The 24,821-nt window shown below is 37.5% G+C and overlaps 2 protein-coding genes across 10 annotated transcripts in view; one reads left to right on the top strand and one right to left on the bottom strand.

The window, feature by feature from the left end:
• Positions 1-861: 861 nt before the first annotated feature.
• On the top strand, positions 862-10,397 carry LOC113042657 (myosin-6-like). The gene is made up of 39 exons (XM_026201650.1): positions 862-923; positions 1,074-1,117; positions 1,262-1,470; positions 1,615-1,758; positions 1,847-2,003; positions 2,084-2,111; positions 2,190-2,295; positions 2,384-2,476; positions 2,580-2,643; positions 2,733-2,831; positions 2,915-3,018; positions 3,143-3,281; positions 3,381-3,499; positions 3,586-3,735; positions 3,835-4,005; positions 4,117-4,426; positions 4,526-4,602; positions 4,687-4,892; positions 4,980-5,103; positions 5,225-5,361; positions 5,450-5,705; positions 5,801-6,043; positions 6,123-6,299; positions 6,394-6,539; positions 6,634-6,724; positions 6,813-7,202; positions 7,287-7,413; positions 7,507-7,625; positions 7,710-7,906; positions 7,983-8,166; positions 8,265-8,430; positions 8,511-8,635; positions 8,717-9,025; positions 9,119-9,322; positions 9,411-9,707; positions 9,801-9,905; positions 9,980-10,075; positions 10,162-10,296; positions 10,377-10,397. The coding sequence occupies exons 3-39, from the start codon at positions 1,270-1,272 to the stop codon at positions 10,395-10,397; spliced, it is 5,817 nt and encodes a 1,938-aa protein (XP_026057435.1). The 5' UTR covers positions 862-923; positions 1,074-1,117; positions 1,262-1,269.
• A 3,072-nt stretch (positions 10,398-13,469) lies between these two features.
• The window catches only part of LOC113042654 (microtubule-associated protein 4), a 56,137-nt gene continuing 44,785 nt past the window's right edge, over positions 13,470-24,821 (bottom strand). For 5 of the 9 annotated variants that reach the window (XM_026201638.1, XM_026201644.1, XM_026201646.1 and 2 more), the window contains 7 exons: positions 24,129-24,436; positions 22,460-22,507; positions 21,006-21,098; positions 20,730-20,811; positions 20,539-20,651; positions 18,782-18,938; positions 13,470-17,847 (listed from right to left, as the gene is read on the bottom strand). In XM_026201638.1, the coding sequence (XP_026057423.1) occupies positions 17,840-17,847; positions 18,782-18,938; positions 20,539-20,651; positions 20,730-20,811; positions 21,006-21,098; positions 22,460-22,507; positions 24,129-24,436 (809 nt within the window). In that variant the 3' untranslated portion in view covers positions 13,470-17,839. The remainder of the gene's footprint in view (positions 17,848-18,781; positions 18,939-20,538; positions 20,652-20,729; positions 20,812-21,005; positions 21,099-22,459; positions 22,508-24,128; positions 24,437-24,821) is intronic. The other 4 variants (XM_026201639.1, XM_026201642.1, XM_026201641.1 and 1 more) reach the window with 4 other exon arrangements.

The raw sequence follows: 24,821 nt of genomic DNA, 5'->3' as shown, positions 1-24,821 counted from the left end.
ACAGAGGCCCACATCTACAGCTGTCTGAGACCCCTGAAAAATGCAGTACGGTTATCTTTGTCCTCAAGGATAGAGAAAAAAAAACAATGGGACGTCAACAAGAAGTGCAAGAGGTTGAGGTCTAGCGGTACAAGCCATGACAATTGAGCCGTTAGTTCAAACAGCACAAAAGGCCAGCTGTTGGCTGTCTATTGCATCCATCTATAGATAGACTTCATTTTTTTGTCACCTTTTCTTTTAGACCTTCTCTTTACTTAGCTAATATGACTGTCTCAAGCAATGACATTGGAACGTCTACACTGTGTGCAAAAGTTAAACCTGATATCTCACAAAAAGTGTGCAGATGTTACTTTGACAAAAGGGTGATTATGATTAGCCTTGAGCTGACAGTGGTACTTTAGATAAGCGGAACTGATTAGCATCTTATATAAGAGAATAACTTCCCTAAGTAGTCGGCTCTTGAACAAACTTTAAAAATCTCTGCCAGTGCACTGAGCTTTAATATTAATTGGATGCATCGTGTTACCACTTTGCAAAAAAACAGAAAAAAAAGACAGTAAAAATTGTTGTAGCATACTATGAAAGATTCACATTTCTCAGATGTCAAGAGGTGTCCTGCTCTACGAGGAAGGGATCTGAAATAGACTACTGTTCTTGTTAACATGAGACAACGTCGTAAAAGGAGGTCCTAATTAGGATGGTGTTCATGATTCTTTAAAGCAACAATGTGTTCTTTTGTCCTTCCTCCTTAAAGCCTATTGTTAAAATCACACTATATATGTCAACCGCCGGTGAACATCCTATGCCATCCAATCATTTTAAGGGTGGGGCATCCACAACGTATCACCATTTTTGGGATCACTGATTCCCTTTAAAAAGGTAGCATCAACTCTTGAGGGACACAACACTCAGGACAACCAAAGGTGAGAGCCTCCAAGCAGAAAGACCAAGAAAGATCTCCTGGACCTCACAATCACTGACACAAAAAGATACAACCGTTTTAATTTTGGGGTAATGATAAGAATCACATCATTGTTTCTGAAACAATAACGAGTCTTTTGTTTCATCCTTAGTACACCAGATCTGCAGTTATAGTGTACAGAGTTTGACAAACAAGGTGAGACGTTTAGCATCGCCTTAAAAATGTATATATGGTACTGAAATGCATTTGTTTATCATTTCTGCACCTGTGACAGCAGTTACGTGCTGTTATTGCTTAATCAAAGAAAGACGTTATATTTATAAGGCTGTTTGCTTCTAGGTTTCAGAATGTCTGACGCCGTCATGGCAGAGTTTGGGTCTGCCGCTTCCTTCCTGCGTAAGTCAGAGAAGGAGCGTCTGGAGGCCCAAACTCGTCCGTTCGACATGAAGAAGGAGTGCTTTGTGCCTGATCCTGAGGTTGAGTACGTCAAAGCCTCCATCACCAGTAGAGACGGTGACAAGGTCACTGTTGAAACTGAATTTGGAAAGGTAAGGATGCTTTGTTTATCAGGTTCTCACAATAATTAGATTTGCTAAGGCTGGCACCACTCAAAACTTCCTCAGAAATAGAGTAGCTGTGAGGACACTTTAATAATCAAATCGAAAGACTTGTTATAATTTCTATTTCAACAGACTCTGACTTTCAAGGAGGTGGATGTTCATCCTCAGAACCCGCCAAAGTTTGATAAAATTGAGGACATGGCGATGTTCACCTTCCTGCACGAGCCAGCCGTGCTGTTTAACCTCAAAGAGCGTTACGCAGCCTGGATGATCTACGTGAGTGATGAATGAGACGGTCTAAATTAATCTACTGCAGTTATTTGCTTGTATAATGTACTGAACTGATTCATCTGCCTCATTACAGACCTATTCAGGGCTGTTCTGTGTCACGGTGAACCCCTACAAGTGGCTTCCAGTGTACGATGCCTCTGTGGTCAAAGCCTACAGAGGAAAGAAGAGGACTGAAGCTCCTCCTCACATCTTCTCCATCTCTGACAACGCCTACCAATACATGCTGTCAGGTAAGAAATGCATTTCACATTTATTCAACTATCAAATTTCTACTGTAAAATATGCATAAAATGTGTATTTCATCCAACAGACAGAGAGAACCAGTCTGTCCTGATCACGTAAGTCATTTCAGCCTCACTCTTTTGTGAGATTAAATGTGTTTAAATGATAAAAACGTCTGCCGTTTTAATCCACAGTGGAGAATCCGGTGCTGGAAAGACTGTGAACACCAAAAGAGTCATCCAGTACTTTGCCAGCATTGCTGCTGTATCTGGGAAAAAAGATGCAGCTTCTGAGAAGAAGGTCAACATAGTCACGAAACTATTTGTACTAAAATAAAACCATATTGTGTTCATTTGAAGATTTTACAAATGAAATGGTTTGTTTCTAGGGTACTCTGGAGGATCAAATCATCCAAGCTAACCCTGCCCTGGAGGCCTTTGGCAATGCAAAGACCATCAGAAATGACAACTCCTCCCGATTCGTAAGTCCTTCTTCATAGTGGAGAAAGCATTGGTGTATAATGCATATAATTAGTATAAAAAAAAATGATGTGCTCACTAATGATTTATTTTCTAACTGAACAGGGTAAATTCATCCGAATTCACTTTGGTGTAAGTGGAAAATTGGCTTCTGCAGATGTTGAAACTTGTGAGTATGCTTTATATTATCACGGTTGAGATCGAAAGCTATAGTACATACAAATATATTTGACGCAGCAATCATTTTGTGAATTTAAGATCTGCTGGAGAAGTCTCGTGTCACTTATCAGCTCAAGGCTGAGAGAGACTACCACATCTTCTACCAGATCCTGTCTCAGAAGAAACCAGAACTGCTAGGTAATATTTTCCTGTCACATCTATTGCATTACTGTTTCTAATTAGAAGAGTATTTTCTGATCTATGTTCCCATTTCTTCTTAGAGATGCTGCTCATCACCAACAACCCCTATGACTACGCCTACATCTCCCAAGGAGAGACACAAGTGACATCCATTGATGATGCCGAAGAGCTGATAGCCACTGACGTTAGTAACATATCTCTATATCAGAAAAAAATATATAAATAGATTAGAACTGTTGTGAAGTGCAACAAAAATGATAATAAAAGTAGACATATTTTTGTTATTTCATGATGCTTTCGAATGGCAGGAAGCGTTTGATGTGTTGGGCTTCACTGCGGATGAAAAGGCAGGCATCTACAAGCTGACTGGTGCGGTCATGCACTACGGGAACATGAAGTTCAAGCAGAAGCAGCGAGAGGAACAGGCAGAGGCTGATGGGACTGAGGGTCAGTGATGTTATACAGTCATTACCACACTGACACTGGTGACTTTTTGAAAAATGGTTCTAAATTAAAAATAAATAAAACAAATAAATTCTTTACCAGATGCTGACAAAGTCGCTTATCTGATGGGCCTTAACTCTGCTGATCTCATCAAGGGTTTGTGCCACCCGAGAGTCAAAGTAGGAAATGAGTGGGTCACCAAGGGACAGAGTGTCCAACAGGTGAAGAGACTTTACTTCGAAATCACGTTACAACAAAAAAAGCAATATTTTATTATTTTTTTTAAATGCTCTTCCACTCCTTTCAGGTGTACTACTCTATTGGTGCTCTGGCAAAGTCAGTGTACGAGAAGATGTTCCTCTGGATGGTTGTGAGAATCAACCAATCCCTGGACACCAAACAGCCTCGTCAGTACTTCATTGGTGTGCTGGACATTGCTGGATTTGAGATCTTTGATGTAAGATTACATCTACTGATTACTGTTATTCAATAACTTCAGTTTTTTGTTACTTTGCCATTGGGAGTATATCTGAATATTAACATATTCCACCTGCAGTTCAACACCTTTGAGCAGCTGTGCATCAACTTCACTAATGAGAAGCTGCAGCAGTTCTTCAACCACCACATGTTTGTGCTGGAGCAAGAGGAATACAAGAAGGAGGGCATTGAGTGGGAGTTCATTGACTTTGGCATGGACTTAGCGGCTTGTATTGAGTTAATTGAGAAGGTGGGGTTATGTGCAGAAATATTAATTACAATTAAAACATTTGTTTTGTGTGTTCTTGCTTTTTCATATTATTTACATTATATATTTTCCATTATATTTTGTTCTCTGTAGCCCATGGGTATCATGTCCATCCTTGAAGAGGAGTGCATGTTTCCCAAAGCCAGCGATGCAACATTCAAAGCTAAGCTTTATGACAACCATTTGGGTAAGAATCCTACTTTCCAGAAGCCAAGGATTGTCAAGGGTAAACCAGAGGCGCATTTCTCCCTGGTTCACTACGCTGGCACTGTGGACTACAACATCTCAAACTGGCTGGTGAAGAACAAGGACCCTCTCAATGAGACGGTTGTTGGACTCTTCCAAAAGTCTACTGTGAAGCTGCTGTCGTTCCTGTTTGCTGGATATTCTGGGGCAGACTCATGTGTGTACTGACCTTCAGTAAAGCGTATTCAGTTTACTTTTTTTCCTGGGTTTGAACTGTATTGTGACAGGCCAAAACACTTTTATTTTACATGTACAGCCCAAGATGCCAAGGGAGGTAAAGGAGGTGGCAAAAAGAAGGGTTCGTCTTTCCAGACTGTGTCGGCCCTTCATAGGGTATGGATTATTCAAACAAATAATCAAAACAAAAAATTCAAAATTGCATACCTTACAATGTTATGGTTTGTTTTTCAATCACAGGAGAACTTGAACAAGCTGATGACCAACTTGAGGTCAACTCACCCTCACTTTGTGCGCTGCATCATCCCCAATGAGACTAAGACTCCTGGGGCGATGGAGAATCCTCTGGTCATGCACCAGCTGCGCTGTAACGGTGTGCTGGAGGGCATCAGAATCTGCAGAAAGGGCTTCCCCAACAGGATCCTGTATGGAGATTTCAAGCAGAGGTGAACAACCTGAAAGAGACACTAAAAAAAAGACTGAAATAAAAAATGTTAATGCACAGTGGGTAAAACTTTTGTACCTCTTGTTAGATACCGTATTCTGAATCCATCTGCTATCCCCGAGGGTCAGTTCATTGACAACAAGAAAGCTGCTGAGAAACTGCTGGGCTCACTGGACCTTGACCACAGCCAGTACAAGCTAGGACATACTAAGGTATAAAATATAACTAAATTTATCTTCAAATAGTCAATTCACATTATCATAATGCAGAACGTGTAAAAAGCAACAACAACAAAAAACATTGCAAATAAATATAGACATATATTTTGTAAAGGTGTTCTTCAAGGCTGGTCTCCTGGGTACCCTTGAAGAGTTGAGAGATGACCGTCTTGCTCTCATCATTACTGGGATTCAAGCAAGAGCTCGCGGTATTCTCTCAAGAATTGAGTTCCAGAAGATTGTTGAGCGTAGGTTAGTATAATTGTAATGTCTCCTTATTATATTGAAGAGGATATCCATCACTTTTGTCTATGTTAATATACACTGAATTACTTTGCAGAGATTCTTTGTTGGTGATCCAGTGGAACGTACGTGCCTTCATGGGTGTCAAGAATTGGCCCTGGATGAAGCTCTACTTCAAGATTAAGCCTCTGTTGAAATCTGCCGAAACTGAGAAAGAAATGGCCAACATGAAGGAAGAATTCACCAAGCTGAAGGAGGCTTATGCAAAATCTGAAGCCCGCAAAAAAGAACTTGAGGAAAAGATGGTTTCTCTTCTCCAAGAGAAGAATGACCTTCAACTTGCAATGCAGTCTGTAAGTCAACATGAAAAAACAGCGTCTTTTCTCTTTTCACAAATCCAAAAAAACAAAGAAAAAACACTAAATATTTTTTTTTTTTTCACTGATAGGAGCAAGATAATCTTTGCGATGCTGAGGAGAGATGTGAGGGTCTGATCAAGAGCAAGATCCAGCTTGAAGCCAAAGTCAAAGAGCTGACCGAGAGACTGGAGGATGAAGAAGAAATGAATGCTGAGTTGGTTGCAAAGAAACGAAAGCTGGAGGATGAATGTTCTGAGCTCAAGAAGGACATTGATGACCTTGAGCTCACTCTGGCCAAAGTGGAGAAAGAGAAACATGCAACTGAGAACAAGGTTAGCGGTTATGCCTTTTATGGATTTTTCAGGCTTACAGGTTTTTGAGTGTTTACTGATCTACTGCTCTTTTACTTAGGTTAAAAATCTCACTGAGGAAATGTCAGCACTTGATGAAATCATTGCTAAGCTGACCAAGGAGAAGAAAGCTCTGCAGGAGGCCCATCAGCAAACGCTGGATGATCTCCAGAGTGAGGAAGACAAAGTCAACACACTCACCAAAGCCAAAGCCAAGCTGGAGCAACAAGTGGATGATGTGAGTACAACAAAACCCCACTCTAAACACTTTAGGTTTGATATTTGTCATGTTTTACAAGACAATGTAAATTAATGATATTTTATATAATAAGCTTGAGGGATCCTTGGAGCAAGAAAAGAAGCTGCGCATGGATCTTGAGAGAGTAAAGAGAAAGCTGGAGGGCGATTTAAAATTGACCCAGGAGAGCATTATGGACTTGGAAAATGATAAACAGCAACTGGACGAGAAGCTGAAGAAGTAAGAACATGTCAAATAATTCTAATACATTTGTTGGGGGAAAAGATAGAATTAAAGAACTCAAACTTTTCTTTTTTGAATCCCCACATTAAAGGAAGGACTTTGAAATGGCCCAACTCAACAGCAAAATTGAGGATGAACAGGCTCTTGGTGCCCAGCTCCAGAAGAAACTGAAGGAGCTGCAGGTTTGTTTAAATCAAACAGGGATGAATCATTTAAAAAGAACTGAAATGTATTGTGATATTTATTAATACTAATATTTTCAATTTCTAGGCTCGTATTGAAGAGCTTGAGGAGGAGCTGGAGGCTGAGAGAGCCGCTCGAGCCAAAGTTGAGAAACAGAGAGCTGATCTGTCCAGAGAACTGGAGGAGATCAGTGAGAGGCTGGAGGAGGCTGGTGGAGCCACTGCTGCCCAGATTGAGATGAACAAGAAACGTGAAGCTGAGTTCCAGAAGCTGCGTAGAGATCTTGAAGAGTCCACTCTACAACATGAAGCCACCGCTGCTACACTGAGGAAGAAACATGCCGACAGTGTGGCTGATCTGGGAGAACAGATTGACAACCTTCAGAGAGTGAAGCAGAAGCTGGAGAAAGAGAAGAGTGAACTGAAGTTAGAGCTTGATGATGTGGTCTCCAACATGGAGCAGACTGTCAAGTCAAAGGTTAGTGGCAACAAATAAGACGCATTACATGAGACTGAAACATAAAAAATCAATATCACTCACTTTTTAAATATATTTTATCAGAGCAACTTGGAGAAAATGTGCAGAACTCTGGAAGACCAGATGAGTGAGTACAGAACCAAAGCTGAGGAAGGCCAGCGTACCATCAATGATTTCACCATGCAAAAAGCCAAGCTGCAAACTGAGAATGGTAAGGTTACAAAATATAGCAATTTTAATTTAAAAATAAATAAAACAATAAAATTAGTCATAACTACAAAAAACAATTTTTTTGCCATTTCAGGTGAACTGTCTAGACAGGTAGAGGAGAAAGACTCCCTGGTGTCTCAGCTGACTAGAGGCAAGCAGTCCTACACTCAGCAGATTGAAGATCTCAAGAGACAACTAGAGGAGGAAGTCAAGGTTTGTTTTATTTTTAGATATTTATTACTAACTTTTCCATTGCATTTTTATGCACAGTTGACAGGATATTTTCAATCCTCATAGGCTAAGAATGCCCTGGCCCATGCAGTTCAATCTGCTCGTCATGACTCTGATCTGCTGAGGGAGCAGTTTGAGGAGGAGCAGGAAGCTAAAGCTGAGCTGCAGCGGAGTCTGTCCAAGGCAAACTCTGAGGTGGCTCAGTGGAGAACCAAGTATGAAACTGATGCCATCCAGAGGACTGAGGAGCTGGAGGATGCCAAGTAAGAAATAGGAAACACCTACAAACCTAAATTACTAAAATTACTGTAAAGTAATGATTCCCTCGACTATTTTTAGGAAGAAGCTGGCTCAGCGTCTGCAAGATGCAGAAGAAGCTGTGGAAGCAGTCAATGCCAAATGCTCCTCACTGGAGAAGACCAAACACAGGCTGCAGAATGAGATTGAAGATCTCATGGTGGATGTGGAGAGATCCAATGCTGCCGCCGCTGCTCTGGACAAGAAGCAAAGAAACTTTGACAAGGTAGTACAACAAATTAATGTGAATAATTATTATTACTTCTGACTTGCTTTGATTATTTTATTAGAAATCAAATAAACACTTTAATATATGCCTAACAGGTCCTGGCTGAGTGGAAGCAAAAGTATGAGGAGTCTCAGAGTGAACTAGAAAGTGTCCAGAAAGAGTCTAGATCTCTGAGCACTGAACTCTTCAAACTGAAGAACTCCTATGAAGAGGTTCTGGATCAACTTGAGACCATGAAGAGAGAGAACAAGAACCTCCAAGGTAACTAAATCTTGGTTACCTGAAGAATCAACAGATGTTAATCAATCTTGCTTAACACTTATTTGTTTCTGCCATAACAGAGGAAATCTCTGACCTCACTGAGCAACTTGGGGAGTCAGGAAAAAGCATCCATGAGTTGGAGAAAATTAGAAAGCAGCTGGAGCAGGAAAAAGCAGAGATCCAGACAGCCTTGGAGGAGGCTGAGGTAACACTAAATTATCAGTTCTTTTTTGTCACATAATGCTGATTTTGGACAAATTACTTAAAAACTGTTTCACATTGAAAGGGTTCACTTGAACATGAGGAAGGCAAGATACTTAGAGCTCAGCTTGAGTTCAATCAAGTAAAGGCTGATATTGAACGCAAACTGACGGAGAAAGATGAAGAGATGGAGCAGTCCAAGAGGAACCAGCAGAGAATGGTTGATACTCTGCAGAGCTCACTGGAATCAGAGACTCGCAGCAGGAATGAAGCTCTCAGACTGAAGAAGAAGATGGAGGGAGACCTCAATGAGATGGAGATTCAGCTCAGCCAGGCTAACAGACAGGCATCAGAAGCCCAGAAGCAACTCAAGGGTCTTCATGGACATCTCAAGGTATGATGAATCTTCAACTCAGATTTTAAGACTCTCCAGTGAAATCCAACATCGTTCTCCAGCTTATTCATTTGTAAAACTTCTGCTTCACAGGATGCCCAAATGCAGCTGGATGACGCTCTGCGTGGTAATGATGATCTCAAAGAGAACATCGCCATCGTGGAGAGACGCAACAATCTGCTGCAGGCTGAACTGGATGAGCTGAGATCTCTGGTGGAACAGACTGAGAGAGGAAGGAAACTGGCTGAGCAGGAACTGCTGGACGTCAGTGAGAGAGTCCAGCTCCTGCATTCTCAGGTATGACACATCTGTACTAGATACACACCAGTAAACCCTCACAATATCATCTAGAGACTATATGAATGTCAATATTGTCTATGTGTAGAACACCAGCCTGCTGAATCAGAAGAAGAAGCTGGAGGGAGATAATACTCAGCTTCAGACTGAGGTTGAGGAGGCAGTGCAGGAGTGCAGGAACGCTGAGGAAAAAGCCAAGAAGGCCATCACTGATGCTGCCATGATGGCAGAAGAGCTGAAGAAGGAGCAGGACACCAGCGCTCATCTGGAGCGCATGAAGAAGAACATGGAGCAGACCATCAAGGACCTGCAGCACCGTCTGGATGAAGCTGAGCAGATCGCCATGAAGGGAGGCAAGAAGCAGGTCCAGAAACTGGAAGCCAGGGTAAGCTGCTGATGTTTATATAAACATATTTATTTTCTTGTAATTTAAATACTTATTTGATTTGATTAGCTAACCATCTTGCACATCTCTTAGGTGAGAGAGCTGGAAAATGAGGTGGAGCTGGAACAGAGAAAGGCGAGCGAGTCTGTGAAAGGAGTCCGTAAATATGAGAGACGCATCAAGGAGCTCACCTACCAGGTCACTTTCATTGTCATACAAATAAATGTTTTTTATTCATACCATATAGATGAAGTCACATTATCTGTTTACAGACTGAGGAAGACCGTAAGAATCTGGCACGTCTTCAGGATCTGGTGGACAAACTCCAGCTGAAGGTCAAGTCCTACAAGAGAGCTGCTGAGGAGGCGGTAAGTAAACAATTTCGCTCCGATATTGAATTATTGTTGTCTCTGTATTATTCTTAACCATATGCATGTGTATTGGTGTTTTTAAGGAGGAACAGGCGAATGCTAACCTGGGCAAGTTCCGTAAGATTCAGCATGAGCTGGATGAAGCGGAGGAGAGGGCAGATATTGCCGAATCTCAGGTCAACAAGATGAGAGCCAAGAGCCGCGATTCAGGACCCAAGGTAATTTTTTCTGTCCAGTTAAAATATATGATATAGGACACTACTATGATACTTACATTCTCTTTGCTCTTTTATTACAGAAAGGACATGATGAAGAGTAATGCTCCACTATAAAACTTATTTTTTTGCTGTGAAACCACATGCATGTATTGGTTCTGTTAAAGCAATAAAAACTGCAATTCTGAATTCTTGTGTCTGTGGCTTTTTCTGTTTTATCATTAAGTCTCACCATGTATCTAAAGTGTAAAAGTGGGCATTAAATGTACGAAGAAAAAAACAAACAAAAACACACATGATGTAAATCTAATAAGTCTGTGGTACATATTGCCACAGTTTTGGAAGTGCCTTTCCTGTTCTAAAGAAGGGGGGTGCCAATACCTTTGTCCATATTGTGTGTGTACAAGTTATTGGTGTTTGGTGATGAGTTTTATGAGTCATTAATTACTCACCCTCATGTTCCAAACCCACAAGACCTCCGTTCATCTTCGGAATGCAAATTAAGATATTTTTGATGCATTCTGAACCTCTCATTGACAGCAATAGTTAACTTGATCAACGTCCAGAAACGCAGCAAGAAAATCCAAAAATAATCATCTCAGAATGCATCAAAAATAGACATGACGGTGAGTAAGTAATGACAGAATTATCATTTTTGGGTGAACTATCCCTTAAAGTCACACCAGAGGTGTTCAGCAGAGATTAGGACATGGTTTACTGCAGAACAGTCAAGTTCTTTCATTCTGACTGAATCAATAATTTATTTCTTTAACCTTACTTATACACAGAGTCCAAATTATTGGAAGCAGACATTTCCCTAGAATATCAGTATATGCTAAAACATTAAGATCTGTACTCATAAAAATGACTATAGAAGTCAAACCTGTTCATTAGAAGGGGGTCCCAATACTTTTGTCCATATGTCCAATGCAGGCACTACTGGGTTTCATATATTTTAAGTATAGCATATTTTGCTATGCAAACAGTTTTTCAATAACTGATTACAATACATTACAATACAATACATTACCTGGATGATGTATGGTACACAAAATTAGAACAAATTCATTAAATACCGTTTTCTACTCCGCAGCTTGATTCAAGATATCCATCTAACGTTAACTGATGTTGCCACTATTTATTATAATAATAACAACTTACAGGTTTAATTACAAGATATGAACAGACATAAAAATGACAGTCAGAATCGAACAGACTCATTAAAAAGAATCGGTTCATAATGTTGTTGTTTTTTCCACAACAAATACAACAAGTACGTCATGGAGGAAAAACTTGGCGCTCTTTTTAATCTGCCTTAACATCATATAAGGTTAAATGAACAACTTTTTTAAAACTTAATGACTAGTTAAAATACTAATCGTTCAATATTTTTGTTTATATGACTTTTAAGCATTTGCTCAAATGACAATAACCGATCAATAACGACATTTGGTTCAATACAGATTGAATACACAATATATTTATGCTGCATCAGATTTAACGTTTCATATAACGTTAAGTTCAGTCGATTTCTCTCGGTAAAATTAAGGTCTTTGTGGCTTTAAAATCACTTGTGAGTTTGTCACCTCATAAAAAATACTATTAGCGTCAATAACATGAAATTAAGCACTTAAATAATAATTTAATCAACAGAATTTAAAACAAGAAAAGCAATACCTACGTAACGTTAACGTTGCCTCATCTGGCAATTGTGTCTGCTGTATTTTTCTGAAAAACAAATTCGTTAAACTTAAAAAACAAAATCGAAAAATAATGTGGTTGAACTGGATTTTAACAAACTTTGCACCTTGCATGTTACATCGTCGAAATTAGTCTTTAGAAAGTCTGAGGAGATGGGAGACAATTCTTTAACGTTGAGAAAGTTCCCGCCTCGGGGTAGACTAAAGTCTCTCGCGCAGACGGCGGGACAGTTCTGACGTCACGTGATCTCGTGCTGGAAAATTACTAGATGATATTTATGCAACAAAAAGACGTGTACCGAGGTACGGTAGTGAAATAAATCTAAAATAATGAATAAATAAATAAATAAAAAGGATAGATGAGATGTAGGATTTAACTGTCAGATAAGAAAATCTGCAAAATATAAACAATAATTGCAAAACTGCAAAAAATATGTAACACTACTAAAAAAAAAAAAAAAAGGATAGGAGCTATATTACAAAATCTGAAATTAACCAGTATAAAAATCCTTACCTTTTCACCCCCCCCCCAAAAAAAAAATAAACAATAAATAATGCCTTAAGTCAATAAATAATAAAATAAAAAATGAATATCCTATCTTTAAAATACACGTCAAGTCCAGTTTTTAAGATTTTTCTGAGAATATTGGAACATCATCTTTACTTAATATTCTAATGGTTTTTGGCATAAAATAAAAATGGATCATTTTGACCCATACAATGTATTGTTGTCGACTGCTATAAATCCACCAGCCGACTGCTTTTGTGCTGCATGGACACATATTTAATGTTTTGCGCATACATTGTAATTGATCATGTTTCTGCACAGATTTGAGTAATTATTAAATGTTAATAACATAAATATACTATATGTACAGTATTTAATCCCATTTATTAACCCAATGTCTTTGGTGCTGACCTTCAATGATCCAGTTCAACCATACTAATAAGCAAAAATGACTCTAGATAAACATTTTTGCTTCTTTTTTTATTGCAGAAGTGTGTTGAACTGTCTTTCGTGTTCTATTAAACAGATGTGAATTTACTTTCTCTTTTCGTTTACCAAAATACATAACTTTTTTTATATTAAAAACAAACAAGCAAGCCCTGCCCAGATTGAAAAAGTAGCGTAACACATTACGATCAATAAAACGTAATTAGTTACTTTTTAAGGGAGTAACGCAACATTGTAATGCATTACTTTTAAAAGTAACTTTCCCAAAAATGCATGTCTGTGATTTAAAAATGATGCCACCGGAAATGCTTTAGGATCAGATATGCACAGTATCATCGCAACACGTTTGACATTGTTTACTTCCTTGAAATGGTGTGTAAAATATTTAGCAATATAAATAAAAAAAATTAAACAAAAGCGTCTTTTCCTTTCTTTTTGTGAAGCATATGATCCTGGAGAGAAAAAAACATTTGCCTTAATATGTAAAGATCAAACCAAACCACAGAATGTTTTAAACTTTATTTTATTTAATGTTTAATAATCACATCATAGTTAACAATTAACCACAATAAACACCTCATTCAAATCAAAACAAATAAAATAATGAAATTCAATTTTCATGAAAAAAAAAACAAAAAATCCCAAAAGATAAAACCAAACCGACAAAAACCTTGCAAATGAAGAGTCTGGCAAAAAGCCTGAATGTTCTATTCATGTCATCTTATAGAGCTTCTTACTGCATTCGAGAAACCCAATCTACTGCACATTAATGTCACGTTTCTTTAGTTTCCATGTTACTTTAGGGTTGTACATCTTTATTAAGGTTCCAGGGCAACATTACTCCCAAAAAAGAAAAACTAAACAAAATCATAAGCATAATAATATTAATAATAACAATAATTGGACCTCTCCTCTCCATGCTTCAACAGGATGCCCTGGTCCTTTATAGCACAATAAAATCTGTGCAATTGAAACACATTCAATGCAATCCCCCCATTTTAGTATGACAGTGTTATACAGAGTATCTTTTTCTTGTAAGACTAAGATTCATAGAAACATAAAGGGTTATTTGAAGACGTTTAGAGGACATGGGCTAGATATCAATCCCCATCTGGACGTGACCCACCTGGCATCATCTGGACATATAAGTGCTACCAAGCTCGCCACAATATTAAACACACGGCGGCCGAAAACATGTGCTTTAATGTAGTTCAAATACATTTGTTCTCTGCCTTTTCCATTGAATAAAAATGCAGTGCCAAAATGACAATTATAATATTAATAATAGCCGTTAAAGGTGCATAATATCAGCCCTCAGCTTCTTTGATCAATGCAGATCTCTTTGTGATGCCAATATTAAATGCATTCGCAGAGACAGTAGTAAATCAATTGGGAAATAACTGTAAATACATGGAAAGAGGCTATATATGATTGTTTCTCAGAGTTCATTCAGAGACAGGGAACCGATTCAAATGTGACCGTTTCATAACAAACATTATTACCATAAACAAACAACAACAACAACAAAGAAAACTTCAGATTTTAGCTTAGCTTAATATTTATACACTTCTCATTTCCTGAAAAAAAAAAGACTATAAATAATAATTGTTATTGCCCCCAAAAATCATCAATTCGTAAATTCATGCAACCATTTTTTTTGGCATTTTCCAACAATTCATATAGGTGGATTATTAAAATAATCTTTAAAATGTGAATACACAATGAAGTTCTACTTGTATTTGTCATCTAAAACTTGATTCCTCTCCAAAACTGGATTTTCTAACAAGGACATGCATTGACAATCAATCGGGTAATATTTCGTGATCTGAATGCGTTTCGCTGTCGTGCACGATGTAGGTTTCTAAAAGTCCAAATCCGTGCTCTGTCACACTGACAGTCTTATTGCTTTGCATGTTCTGGGATTAAAGAGGTCTGATGGGAATAAGCAATAGATGCAACCGCACTTGTCATACTCGTAAAAAGAAAAGCGCGCTAAAAAATGTCTGTCGGACCTCCGTACCGCCCACAGCTGATGAAGAAAATAACAAAAAGAGAACGGCCACGTCCTCTTACCTCATTATTACACCGAAAGGACACTAAACCAAGCAGCTACATGTCAAGCGTGTGATTCTGTGCGACCTCAAAAAGGCTATCTGAAGATAAACTACCGTATAACAGAAAATGCTACGAGAGAAATAAGCTACAGGCTCCACCGTTAAAACCTTTCCACTCACATGATCACGCTATAATACCAAGCTTTTGCTCTTAATAAAGACCTGCAGATATCTATGCAATAAGAGAAGAATGCAAACCACCACCAGACTCACTCACAATTTCACTGGTTTCTCATTAAGCAATTATTAAAAGTACGTAAAAGGTTTCAGGCTGTGACATTCTGTCTCTGCGTCCCTCCAAAGGCTGGATGCGATCGGTGCCAGGCACAAACTCTATCCTCACTTCCATATTAAAAACATACTGTACCTACTCTACATGATGCCAAAGCATCAACCGTTCAATGCTAACAGAAACCCTTCGTGCATCAAGTCAGCATCTACTTCCTTCACCACGAGAAAAAGAAGCACACTTAAGCGTACTTTTAAAAAGACGATTAAGGACATTTTACACTTATGCAGTGTCAATTGAATGTTAAGTTTTCAGACACTTAATTGCATGATGTATTATGATTTAAATTTCTATTAAATGCAATAAGCTAAACTTAATGTTTTTTTTTAAATACTTAAGTAGAAATTAATTACATCATTACGCAATTTCATATTTTTTTTGTCTTTGATGGTTAAACGTATGCAAAACTAAAAAAAAATAGTTTAATGTCATGTCTATTGAAAGTTATATGTCATGCATTTAAATACATTTTTAATTACACATTTGTAATGAAGTTGCAGTTGAGTAAAATAAATTAAACCTAAATATCGCAAAACACATTACGATTAAATCAAATGTTAATAATCGAGTATTTTACATGTGCTTTAGTTTGTTAGTCAGCACATCAAAATAAGTGTACTTCTTTAAAGATTATTAAAATAATGACTTTCACATTACAGCAAAGAGTGTTGTTATGAAAGCATACTTTACACTTAAGTGGGATTTTATTTCAGCATTTATTAAATATAGATTTGAGGTACACTACAAGCGCACTTCTTTTTCCACAACGTCCGCCTCAGACCCTCTTCACGTTCACAAAGCCTTCTGGAGCTGCGTTTGACACTATGAGCGCTGTTTGCTGTGCGTTTACGAGGAGTTTTTATGTCTTATAGGCATTGTAGGAGACGTCATATTGCTTTACAATAACGAGGAAAAGGAAACATCCGCTGGTCACGAAAATAAAACGAAGAGTTAAAAGAAAGCATTTAACAACACAGTTCAATGCTACAGTATTCACTCAAACACACCATCACGAATAGTTTTAGAGAGAGTCAGAAAGCCTATGTGCTTTAAAGTCAGCTCTACTGGGGGTCAAAGGTGAGGTGATGACAGCCCTGTATAATGAATGAATGAAGCTGCTTTCAAATCGAGCGGGAACGATTGTGCTTACGAGATGAGCGCCGACAAAATCTAGCAGCTCATGTAGGGAGACTGTCCAAGTTAAAGCTGTTATTAGCCATTTTAAGTGTTTATGTTACAGAAAATACTTGGTTAGGCACAAAACAAGACAAACAACTAATAAAAGATGTCATGGCATGACCTTGAAAATAAAAAAACAACTGCAGAATTGCTTTTTATTTGAATTATTTTACATGTCGAATACATTTAATGTTGCATTATGTTTTTTTAAAGACGCAACTTTAAAAAATATGTTTTGTGGTAGTAAATAAAACTGTTAATTAACAAAAAAATTAATAATAATAAATTATCTTTTGCATGTTAATTATTGTTTTGAAAGTAATTGTGAAACTTACTAGCAATTTCTGAGTGAAAAAAAAAAAAAATTCCTAATCATAAAGCTCTCGGATTTCATCGAGAATATCTTTATCTGTGTTCTGAAGATGAACAAAGATCTTACGGGTTTGAAACGACATGAGGGTGAATAATTAATGACAGAATTTTCATTTTTGGGTGAGCTAACCCTTTAATGCACATCTCTTGCTCTAAATTAAGTTGTTTTGGCACTAAAAAAAAAAAGCTGGATTTTGTCAGAAAGAGATTTTTCATATGACACGATCGCATGGTTAATAAATCGTAAGCACAAACTTCCCATGATGACTTGAAGGCAGCGAGAGATGATGTCCAGATGGATCCAGAGGTGTTTGTAAGTGGTGATCAGATGGGCATGTGCAGGTTTGATGAGGAATACTAGATTCATGCTCTACCACAAATGATGTCGCAGGTGTGCTGACGGCTAGCGATGAGTAGCGCGAGTGTTACACACCCAGACACTTTTAACTATGAGCATTTTTTGCACATCCTGATGACTGTAGTCTGTACAGCCTCGCCAACAGAGAGCACACCAATCATGTGAGTCTTAGCAATGGAAGGAGGCGGGGTTTAGAGAGCAGAGGACCAATGAGAAGACAGGAATCACGTCCGGAGTTCGGTGAGCGAGCCGACGTCGCCCCCTGGCTCCTGGGAGGATGAGAGGACCGGGACGGTGAGAGAGCGAGGGATGCCGGCGGTCGAGAGGGAGTCGTTGAGCGAGACGCTGCTGCGGAGAAGGTGACGGTCGCCCGAAACGGGCCAGGTGATGATGTCAGCGCCGTGGTCCGTGCGAGAGCGGGCGTTCTCGCGGAAATTTAGCTTGAAAGACTCAATCTACATCAGAGAGTGTTGAGAGAGAGAGAGAGACAGGACAGAGGAGGACAGGACATAAAGAAGGGGAGGAGAGGAAGCGGTCGGGGGGGAAATGAGGAGGACAGAGTGATAGCAAAAAGTCGAGTTAGATGCCTGAAAAATAAAAAGAGGTCAAGACGGTTTGGAGATCAGAAAACTGTGCTTTATAAACATCTGTTCAGTGCAGAGGTCGACCGATTGATTCATCTGCACCAACGACAGACTAACGCTACTATGATTAAAGTGAAACTCTCTATGTGTTTTAAACAAACAAATGATTCATTTTTATTCAATATTTAGATTTTTTTGTAAATAAATTAAATGTCTCCATATTTTATAAAAAAGATTAAATTTTTTTATATCAATGTCCTAGGATTCAATATTTTGAGTTAAAAAAAAAAAAACAGATGCTTTTATTCATTTTTTTTTTTTTTACAATAAATTGTTACAATGTTTTTATTCAATATTTTGTTTCACTTAAAATTTTTTTGTTACATATCAATGTTTTTATTCAATATTTTGACATACTTAGTAAAGATAAAATTTATATAATTATTTTTATTAAAGACTTTTCTTTTTAAAATAAGTTTTAAATTGACTTTAAAACTGACTTAAATTGATTTTATCTAAAATGTTACATTTAAAGTTTCATTTAAAATTTAGTTCTAAAATTTTGAATTTAATCCAAAATTCTATATTCAATATTTTAATTTCAATAATTTGATTTTACAAAAAAAAAAAAAAAAGTTACATTCAATGTTTTTATTCAACATTTTAATAATAAAATCAGACCAATAAATCAGTAATTAGACCACCCCCCAATTACACTATTAATCGGTCGACCTCTTGTACAGTGGTAAACCAAACAAATCAGAATATCAAACAATTTGCATAAAATTAAGAGCTAAAAAAAAGTAATAATGTGTATGAGCTGATGGAGAAGCAAATAATATTGAGCAGTAAATGTGAGGATGTGGTGATTGAGGGCTTCTCGTCTGACGGGGTTAGTCATTTCGGGTTCCTCGGACCGGGGTACACACAAACTTACTTGTTTCAGGGATGAGTGAGTCCAGACCCTGTGGGTCCCGGAGCTCCTCACTCCTGCAGGGGGCGCCCTCCTTCAGCCCATTCTCCTGGGCAGGGCCCGCTGAGACACCACTAGAGGGAGCCCCGCTGCCCCCAGCAGTCTCCTGGGCCCCCTCAGCCTAAAAACACACAGCAGGGCATCAATACCAGACACGAGGGAGATGGAGATGGACGCTTGAACACAACAGAACTCAATCCTTGCATGGTGAAGAAATACGGCTGATATACAGAACCAGTTTAGACACTGGACTCAATTCATGTTTGATAATCCAAAGTTTTCAGTTTTAAAATAATTCACTTATTTTGAAAATATGTTATATATATATATATATATATATATATATATATATATATATATATATATATATATATTTTTTTTTTTTTTTTCTTCTCTCTCTCGCCAAATAATTTTTTTTGTTTTATATTTTGATCACTTCATTACTTTTTTTTATTATAGAATGAAACTCTACACTGTGCAGGGAACAAAGCAAAACTTTACAATCAAAAATCATGACAGAAATGTAATGACTCATGGAAATAGAAGGTGAATTCTTTTTTTCAATTTAGAATTATGACGATGAATGGGAATGAATAGAAATCCATGTAAACGGAGACGCGTGCCAATCATATGCACTTAAACTTTTTAAGAATTACGTTCAGAAACAAAAACGTTTTAATATTTCTAAACTTGAAAAAATATGAACAGAAGCTCAGAAGTTTTCATCCAACATATAAAACTGCACTGTAAACCGCAGCATTATTCTGTTAAACATGCTTAATTTAAACTCATTTTATATTTATTACAGATGTAGCAAAGAGTACAACATTCATGCTGTTTCCGAAAGTCTCCGTAAATGTGTGTTAAAGTTTAAAATCAGTGTCAGTGACCATAATCACAAATGTGTGTTCAGAGTGGATGGGTGCAAACTAATAATGGGCGGAGCAAGTGGTCATGTGACTGATGGATGGCCATAGGCTGAGGGGCAGGTGACATCACTATCACACATCGGCCTGAACCCACGGGTTTTTTCCAATCAGACAAAAGCCCTTATTCTTGTCTTTAAAATGCCAGAAAAATTTAACTTAAAAAAAAAAAAAAAAAAAAATGAACACATTGTAAGTGATTTTTTTGGGGGGGGCTGGACTGAAAACTGTAAAAACACATGGACACGCAAAAGCATGAAAAAAAAAAAAACTTTCCATGCAAGTGTAATATTACTTACCACTGATTTAAAATAAAACAGCTTTTAAAGGAACATTTCACTAAAAATAAAGATAGTTAAGCCTCCTCAAAGTCCCCTTTTACGGTAACCGTACAGAAATCATGAGAGTTTTCAAACGACATGATTAATACCCCACCCCTATATACAGCTGATTTGCAAAAAAAAAAAAAAAAAAAAAAAAAAAATATTAAAAATGCATCATTTAAATAGCAATCCGCAAAGGAGAGGAAAATATAGATTGCTGGTCTAAAGCAAAAACACTATGAAATGCATCATATTTGGTGATAAAGTGAGACTATTTTGGAAATCAGTGCCCAGAGAGAAACAAACATTAGGTTTTGATGCAGGACAGTGTAACTGATGCTTAAGTGAATTACTCCTTTAAACACTACACAGCTTCTGAATCGTCTAAATGTAGAATAAACTAGGACTTGGCTTCTTCTTAACACTTATAACATCTCAGAGGTTCGTGCATCTGATCGTCTCCCAAACTCACCTTAACTTTCCCTCCTCCGGGCTCGTGATTGACATTATCCATCGAGCCCACCTTGGGCTGAGCTTTATCCTTAAAGTTGACCTTACGGCTCTCGATCTTGACTTCGCCTCCACCTCCAGAGAAACACACAAACTGGTCTAAAAGCTGAGACTTCGGAGCCATTTAAAAGAGCGTTTCTGCTCTCTTCATACCTGGTTTGTGTTTGATGTTGGCCTTGGAGCCACACTTCGAGGCCACTTTACTCAAGTCAACCTTCTTGTTGAGAATCTGCACCTGTGAACACACAATCATCTGCTCAAACCGAAGCTCAAAGTGAACCTGAAACTAACGACTTGAGTCAGCGTGAGAGAAGATTATGAACAAACGTCCCGAATCCAGTCCTCAGCTACACGCGCTTCTCCCAGCTCATGAGTGAAGAAAGCATCTCACTGAACGACGGCTACACCGCATGCACAAACGTTACTTACGTTCCCTCCTCCAGGAACATGTTTGATATTGTCCTTGGAGCCCAAGCGAGAAGTCACGTGACTGTAGTCCAGTTTTTTGGAGACTATCTGAACCTATAACACAGCACGGCGGGCCGGGAGGGACGGGACACCCGGGAGGATCAGGTTAGAGAGGGAAGACAACAGAGGACACAAGTAGAAGCATCTAGTAGATACTATAGACACCTAAAGGGCTCTTAAACACACCGTTTCCTCTCGTTTTTAAACTTAGATAATAAAACCAGAAATGAAACTGATACAAAACAGAAATTTAGATTCAGTGATGATGCTACAAATGGACATGTGATGCCGGGATACATCAAATCCTATGCTTCTCAGTGAAAATCTTGAAAATTAATTTCTATGTGATGGCATTAGTTTTGTGATTGTTCACTGCTGCACATTTTAAAACCGACAAGGGTTAAGCAATATTATAATTATTTATAATTGTATTATGCAATTTGAGCATCCCGGACGTGGTGTATAATGTGATGCGGAGCCAAACACTTTATGTTAAACAAACACTAATGATTACAAACCCAAGGATCTCCAGAATCTGATATCAATATCTGCTGATTAAACGAGCAATCACAGAACCATATTCTTATTTTATTTTATTGCTATTATTATTAATTAGACTTTATTGAAAAACAATTACATATAATATAATATATATATATATAATATTTTTTGTATAAAATATTAATGAACATCATAACAATAATTTTATTAAGTATATTTTCTAACATTTATTTTGAATTATAGTACTAAAATTTGAGATGAATCAAAGTAATACAATTTTAATAACAATAACAGTAATACTATATAAGAGAAATGTGTGTATTTTAGGTTTCTTAAGTATATATATTAATTATAACAAGTAATTAAATATGCAATAAATATTTGTCATTAACATTAAATATATAAAAAAATTTACATTAAAATATATATAATAAAAACACAAAAATAAATTTTATTCAGTTCACATGAATTACTTACAAATTAAATATAAAATAAATAAAAAAGCATTTTAAGATTTAAAATATAAAAATATTTTTTAGAGAAAATAGTACACTAATATTATCTGACATCTTTTTTTAAGTATATATATGAAGACTTTTTTCATTTGCAAAAACAGATTTGTTATTAACAACTTTACAAAAATTATGTTTTTCATTGTGCATTGCAATAAATATCAATCAAACTGCAGGTTTTTTTTTTATATATACAGCTAACTAACACAATACAAAAATAAGATCAAAAAAAAAAAAAACTTGATTTGAGTTATCAGTTTTTGCAAATAAACTCCACATAATATTTGTGTACAGTCGTCAATCACTAAAGACACACTGTAATATCAGATCTGTGTGTGCTACACTGAGAAGAGAAGGGGAGACAGACGTGCAGAAGTGAGTGTGATGAGCGGATGAACTCACTTTGACCTGGCTGGTCTCTTTGGAGGGCGAGCTCTGAGACACTGACACCTGCAGGCAGAACAAGCCCAAATACAGCCCTCGAGTCAATCACTCATACTGTACACCTGGAGATGGGACGAGCTAAAACTACTGTAACCTCATACGAGAAGCAGGAACACTTTAGGATCAGAGGAAGAGGCAGGAAAAGGGGCACGATTCAATCATGCACGATTCATCTTCATGCTCCAAACACAAAAGTGTGACCTCGCTTTAAAGCCTGACTCTCTTAGACTCTTCGTGCTGACAGGAGTGTTAGAGAGCTCAGCCAGGAAAAAGACCAGGATGAGCCACAAATGCGATGCCAGAAAGTGAAGCTGTGACTTCAGGACGTGAGTGATAAATAATGATTGTGAAGACTGGAGCAGAACAGACACTATAAGAGACGTGAATCATGCTGCTTTACACTCACAGGACTCGGTTTGCAGAGAGAGAGACAAATAAAGACAGAAGAGCTGCGTCCCAAAACAAAGGCAGTGACTTTACAGGCAGCGGTGAAGAATATAAAGAATAGCTAATGATTAATGTGCTTAGTTTTCTCTAGAAATGCAATTTAAAGCTGGAAAAAGGATATTTATTCATTACAAATTACATGATGTTAACATCTGATTAATAATAAAATAATAATAATAATAATAGTATCAAAGATTTGCGCCGATGCCTTTGGATGATGCCTGTAATGTCACAATTTCTCAGGTTTCGTCATGCAAAAAAAGCCAATGAAGTTTGTTTAAATAATGCTGTTTCAGATCAGAAACTGCTCAAACTGGAACGGAAATAAAAATAAATTAAAGCTAAACAGAATTAAAGCACACAAATTTGATGAAATTAAAAATTTAAATGAAAACTTAAAAAAATAATAATAATAATAAAATTAAAAATTAAAATAATAATAATAATAATAATAATAATATGTGTGTTTATATTTCATCAAATAGTATAATAGTATGTAAATAATTAATATAATAAATAAATTAAATTGCAAAGCATCACCATTGTATTTTTTTCCCTAAGTGTGTAACATACACATGGGTCAAAGACGAAAAAGGGTTTAATCATAAAAACAATACTGTGAGTGTAATACTGCTTTAAACTGTTGTTTCCCCCAATTTTTTAAAAAAGGTTTTCTGTTTAATTTAATTGCAATTTTGTTTTAGTTTTTCAGATCGAAAAATAAATATCATACATTTTCCCCTGATTTACAGAAGACACCCACTAAAATGTCATTCAGTGTAACAATCTCATCAAGCATATTTACATTAAAAATCTATTTATGACACGTTTAAAAAGACTAATTACTTTCACCCCAAGTACTAATTAGCTAGTACTAATTAATTACACTATACTTGGTCAATAAGAAAACAAATCAAATTCAACATGCGCCCTTATTCTTTTAAATATTTTAATATGTTGTTACATTTTTACTGAATGACAATGTAACAATTTCAACCAAATTTCGACATTTTATTCTCCAAAAACATTAAAAGTAGAAACTTTAATGTCATTTAAAGTGCTTCCTATGGACATAAAAACTGCTTTTGTAAATGTATTTTAACGTCTTTGACCCACACACTACTAAACATGTAAACAGTGTAAAGCTGGAGGACAGATGAGGGGTGCATGCATGCGTTACCTTCCCTCCTCCCGGCTGGTGCTTGATGTTGTCTGTGGAGCCGATCTTGGAGCGGATGTTTTTGGTGTCGGGTGCCGGTGTGGAGCCGGAGCTGGGCCGCGCTGTGCTGCGAGTCAATGCGCTGGTGCTGGAGGTGGAGCTGGAGGCGGGTCGAGGAGCGCGGGGAACCGCCGGCTTCTTCTCAGGCCCAGCGGCGGCTGTAGTGCTGCTGGAGACGGGTGTTTTGGTGGAGCGCGGGCGAGCGGAGATGCTGCTGCTGCTTGTAGTGGTGGAGGCTTTGAGAGGAGCAGGTTTAGAGCGGGCCGCATCTGAAACCACAGTTTGAGAGAAACGCTAGTTTGGGCTGTAGGTGAACTCTTAAACACTTCCACAGAAAGTAAAACGAAAGGTTCACCCAAACAAGATTGCAAAATTTTAATTCTGTTATTAATGACTCGCCCTTGTGTCATTCCAAACCGTTAAACCTCATCTATTCATCTTCAGAACACAAATACAGATATTTGTGATGAAATCCGAGAGCTCTCTGATTGACAGCTAGTCTCCTAGGCATCTTAAAGTGCCCCGATTAAGCAAATGAAAATGCAATCGACATCCCGCAAAAGTTTAAATCTGAAAGTGCACCGTGTATAAGAGTCGACTCTGAATCATTGAAACAAGTCGTTTTTTTAAATCAAATCCCAAGCTGTTTCGTGT

This window comes from Carassius auratus, chromosome 24 (assembly GCF_003368295.1).
Source record: "Carassius auratus strain Wakin chromosome 24, ASM336829v1, whole genome shotgun sequence".
NCBI classification, from domain to species: Eukaryota; Metazoa; Chordata; class Actinopteri; order Cypriniformes; family Cyprinidae; genus Carassius; species Carassius auratus.
This window is presented reverse-complemented; position numbering and strand designations above follow the sequence as displayed.

Bases quoted from the DNA above. Each gene is read 5' to 3' on its own strand.
- LOC113042657 (XM_026201650.1), top strand. From the start codon at position 1,270: ATGTCTGACGCCGTCATGGCAGAGTTTGGGTCTGCCGCTTCCTTCCTG. The intron at 3,736-3,834 runs GTAAGATTACAT...TTCCACCTGCAG, and splicing joins CTGGATTTGAGATCTTTGAT to TTCAACACCTTTGAGCAGCT. The intron at 8,636-8,716 runs GTAACACTAAAT...TCACATTGAAAG, and splicing joins CAGCCTTGGAGGAGGCTGAG to GGTTCACTTGAACATGAGGA.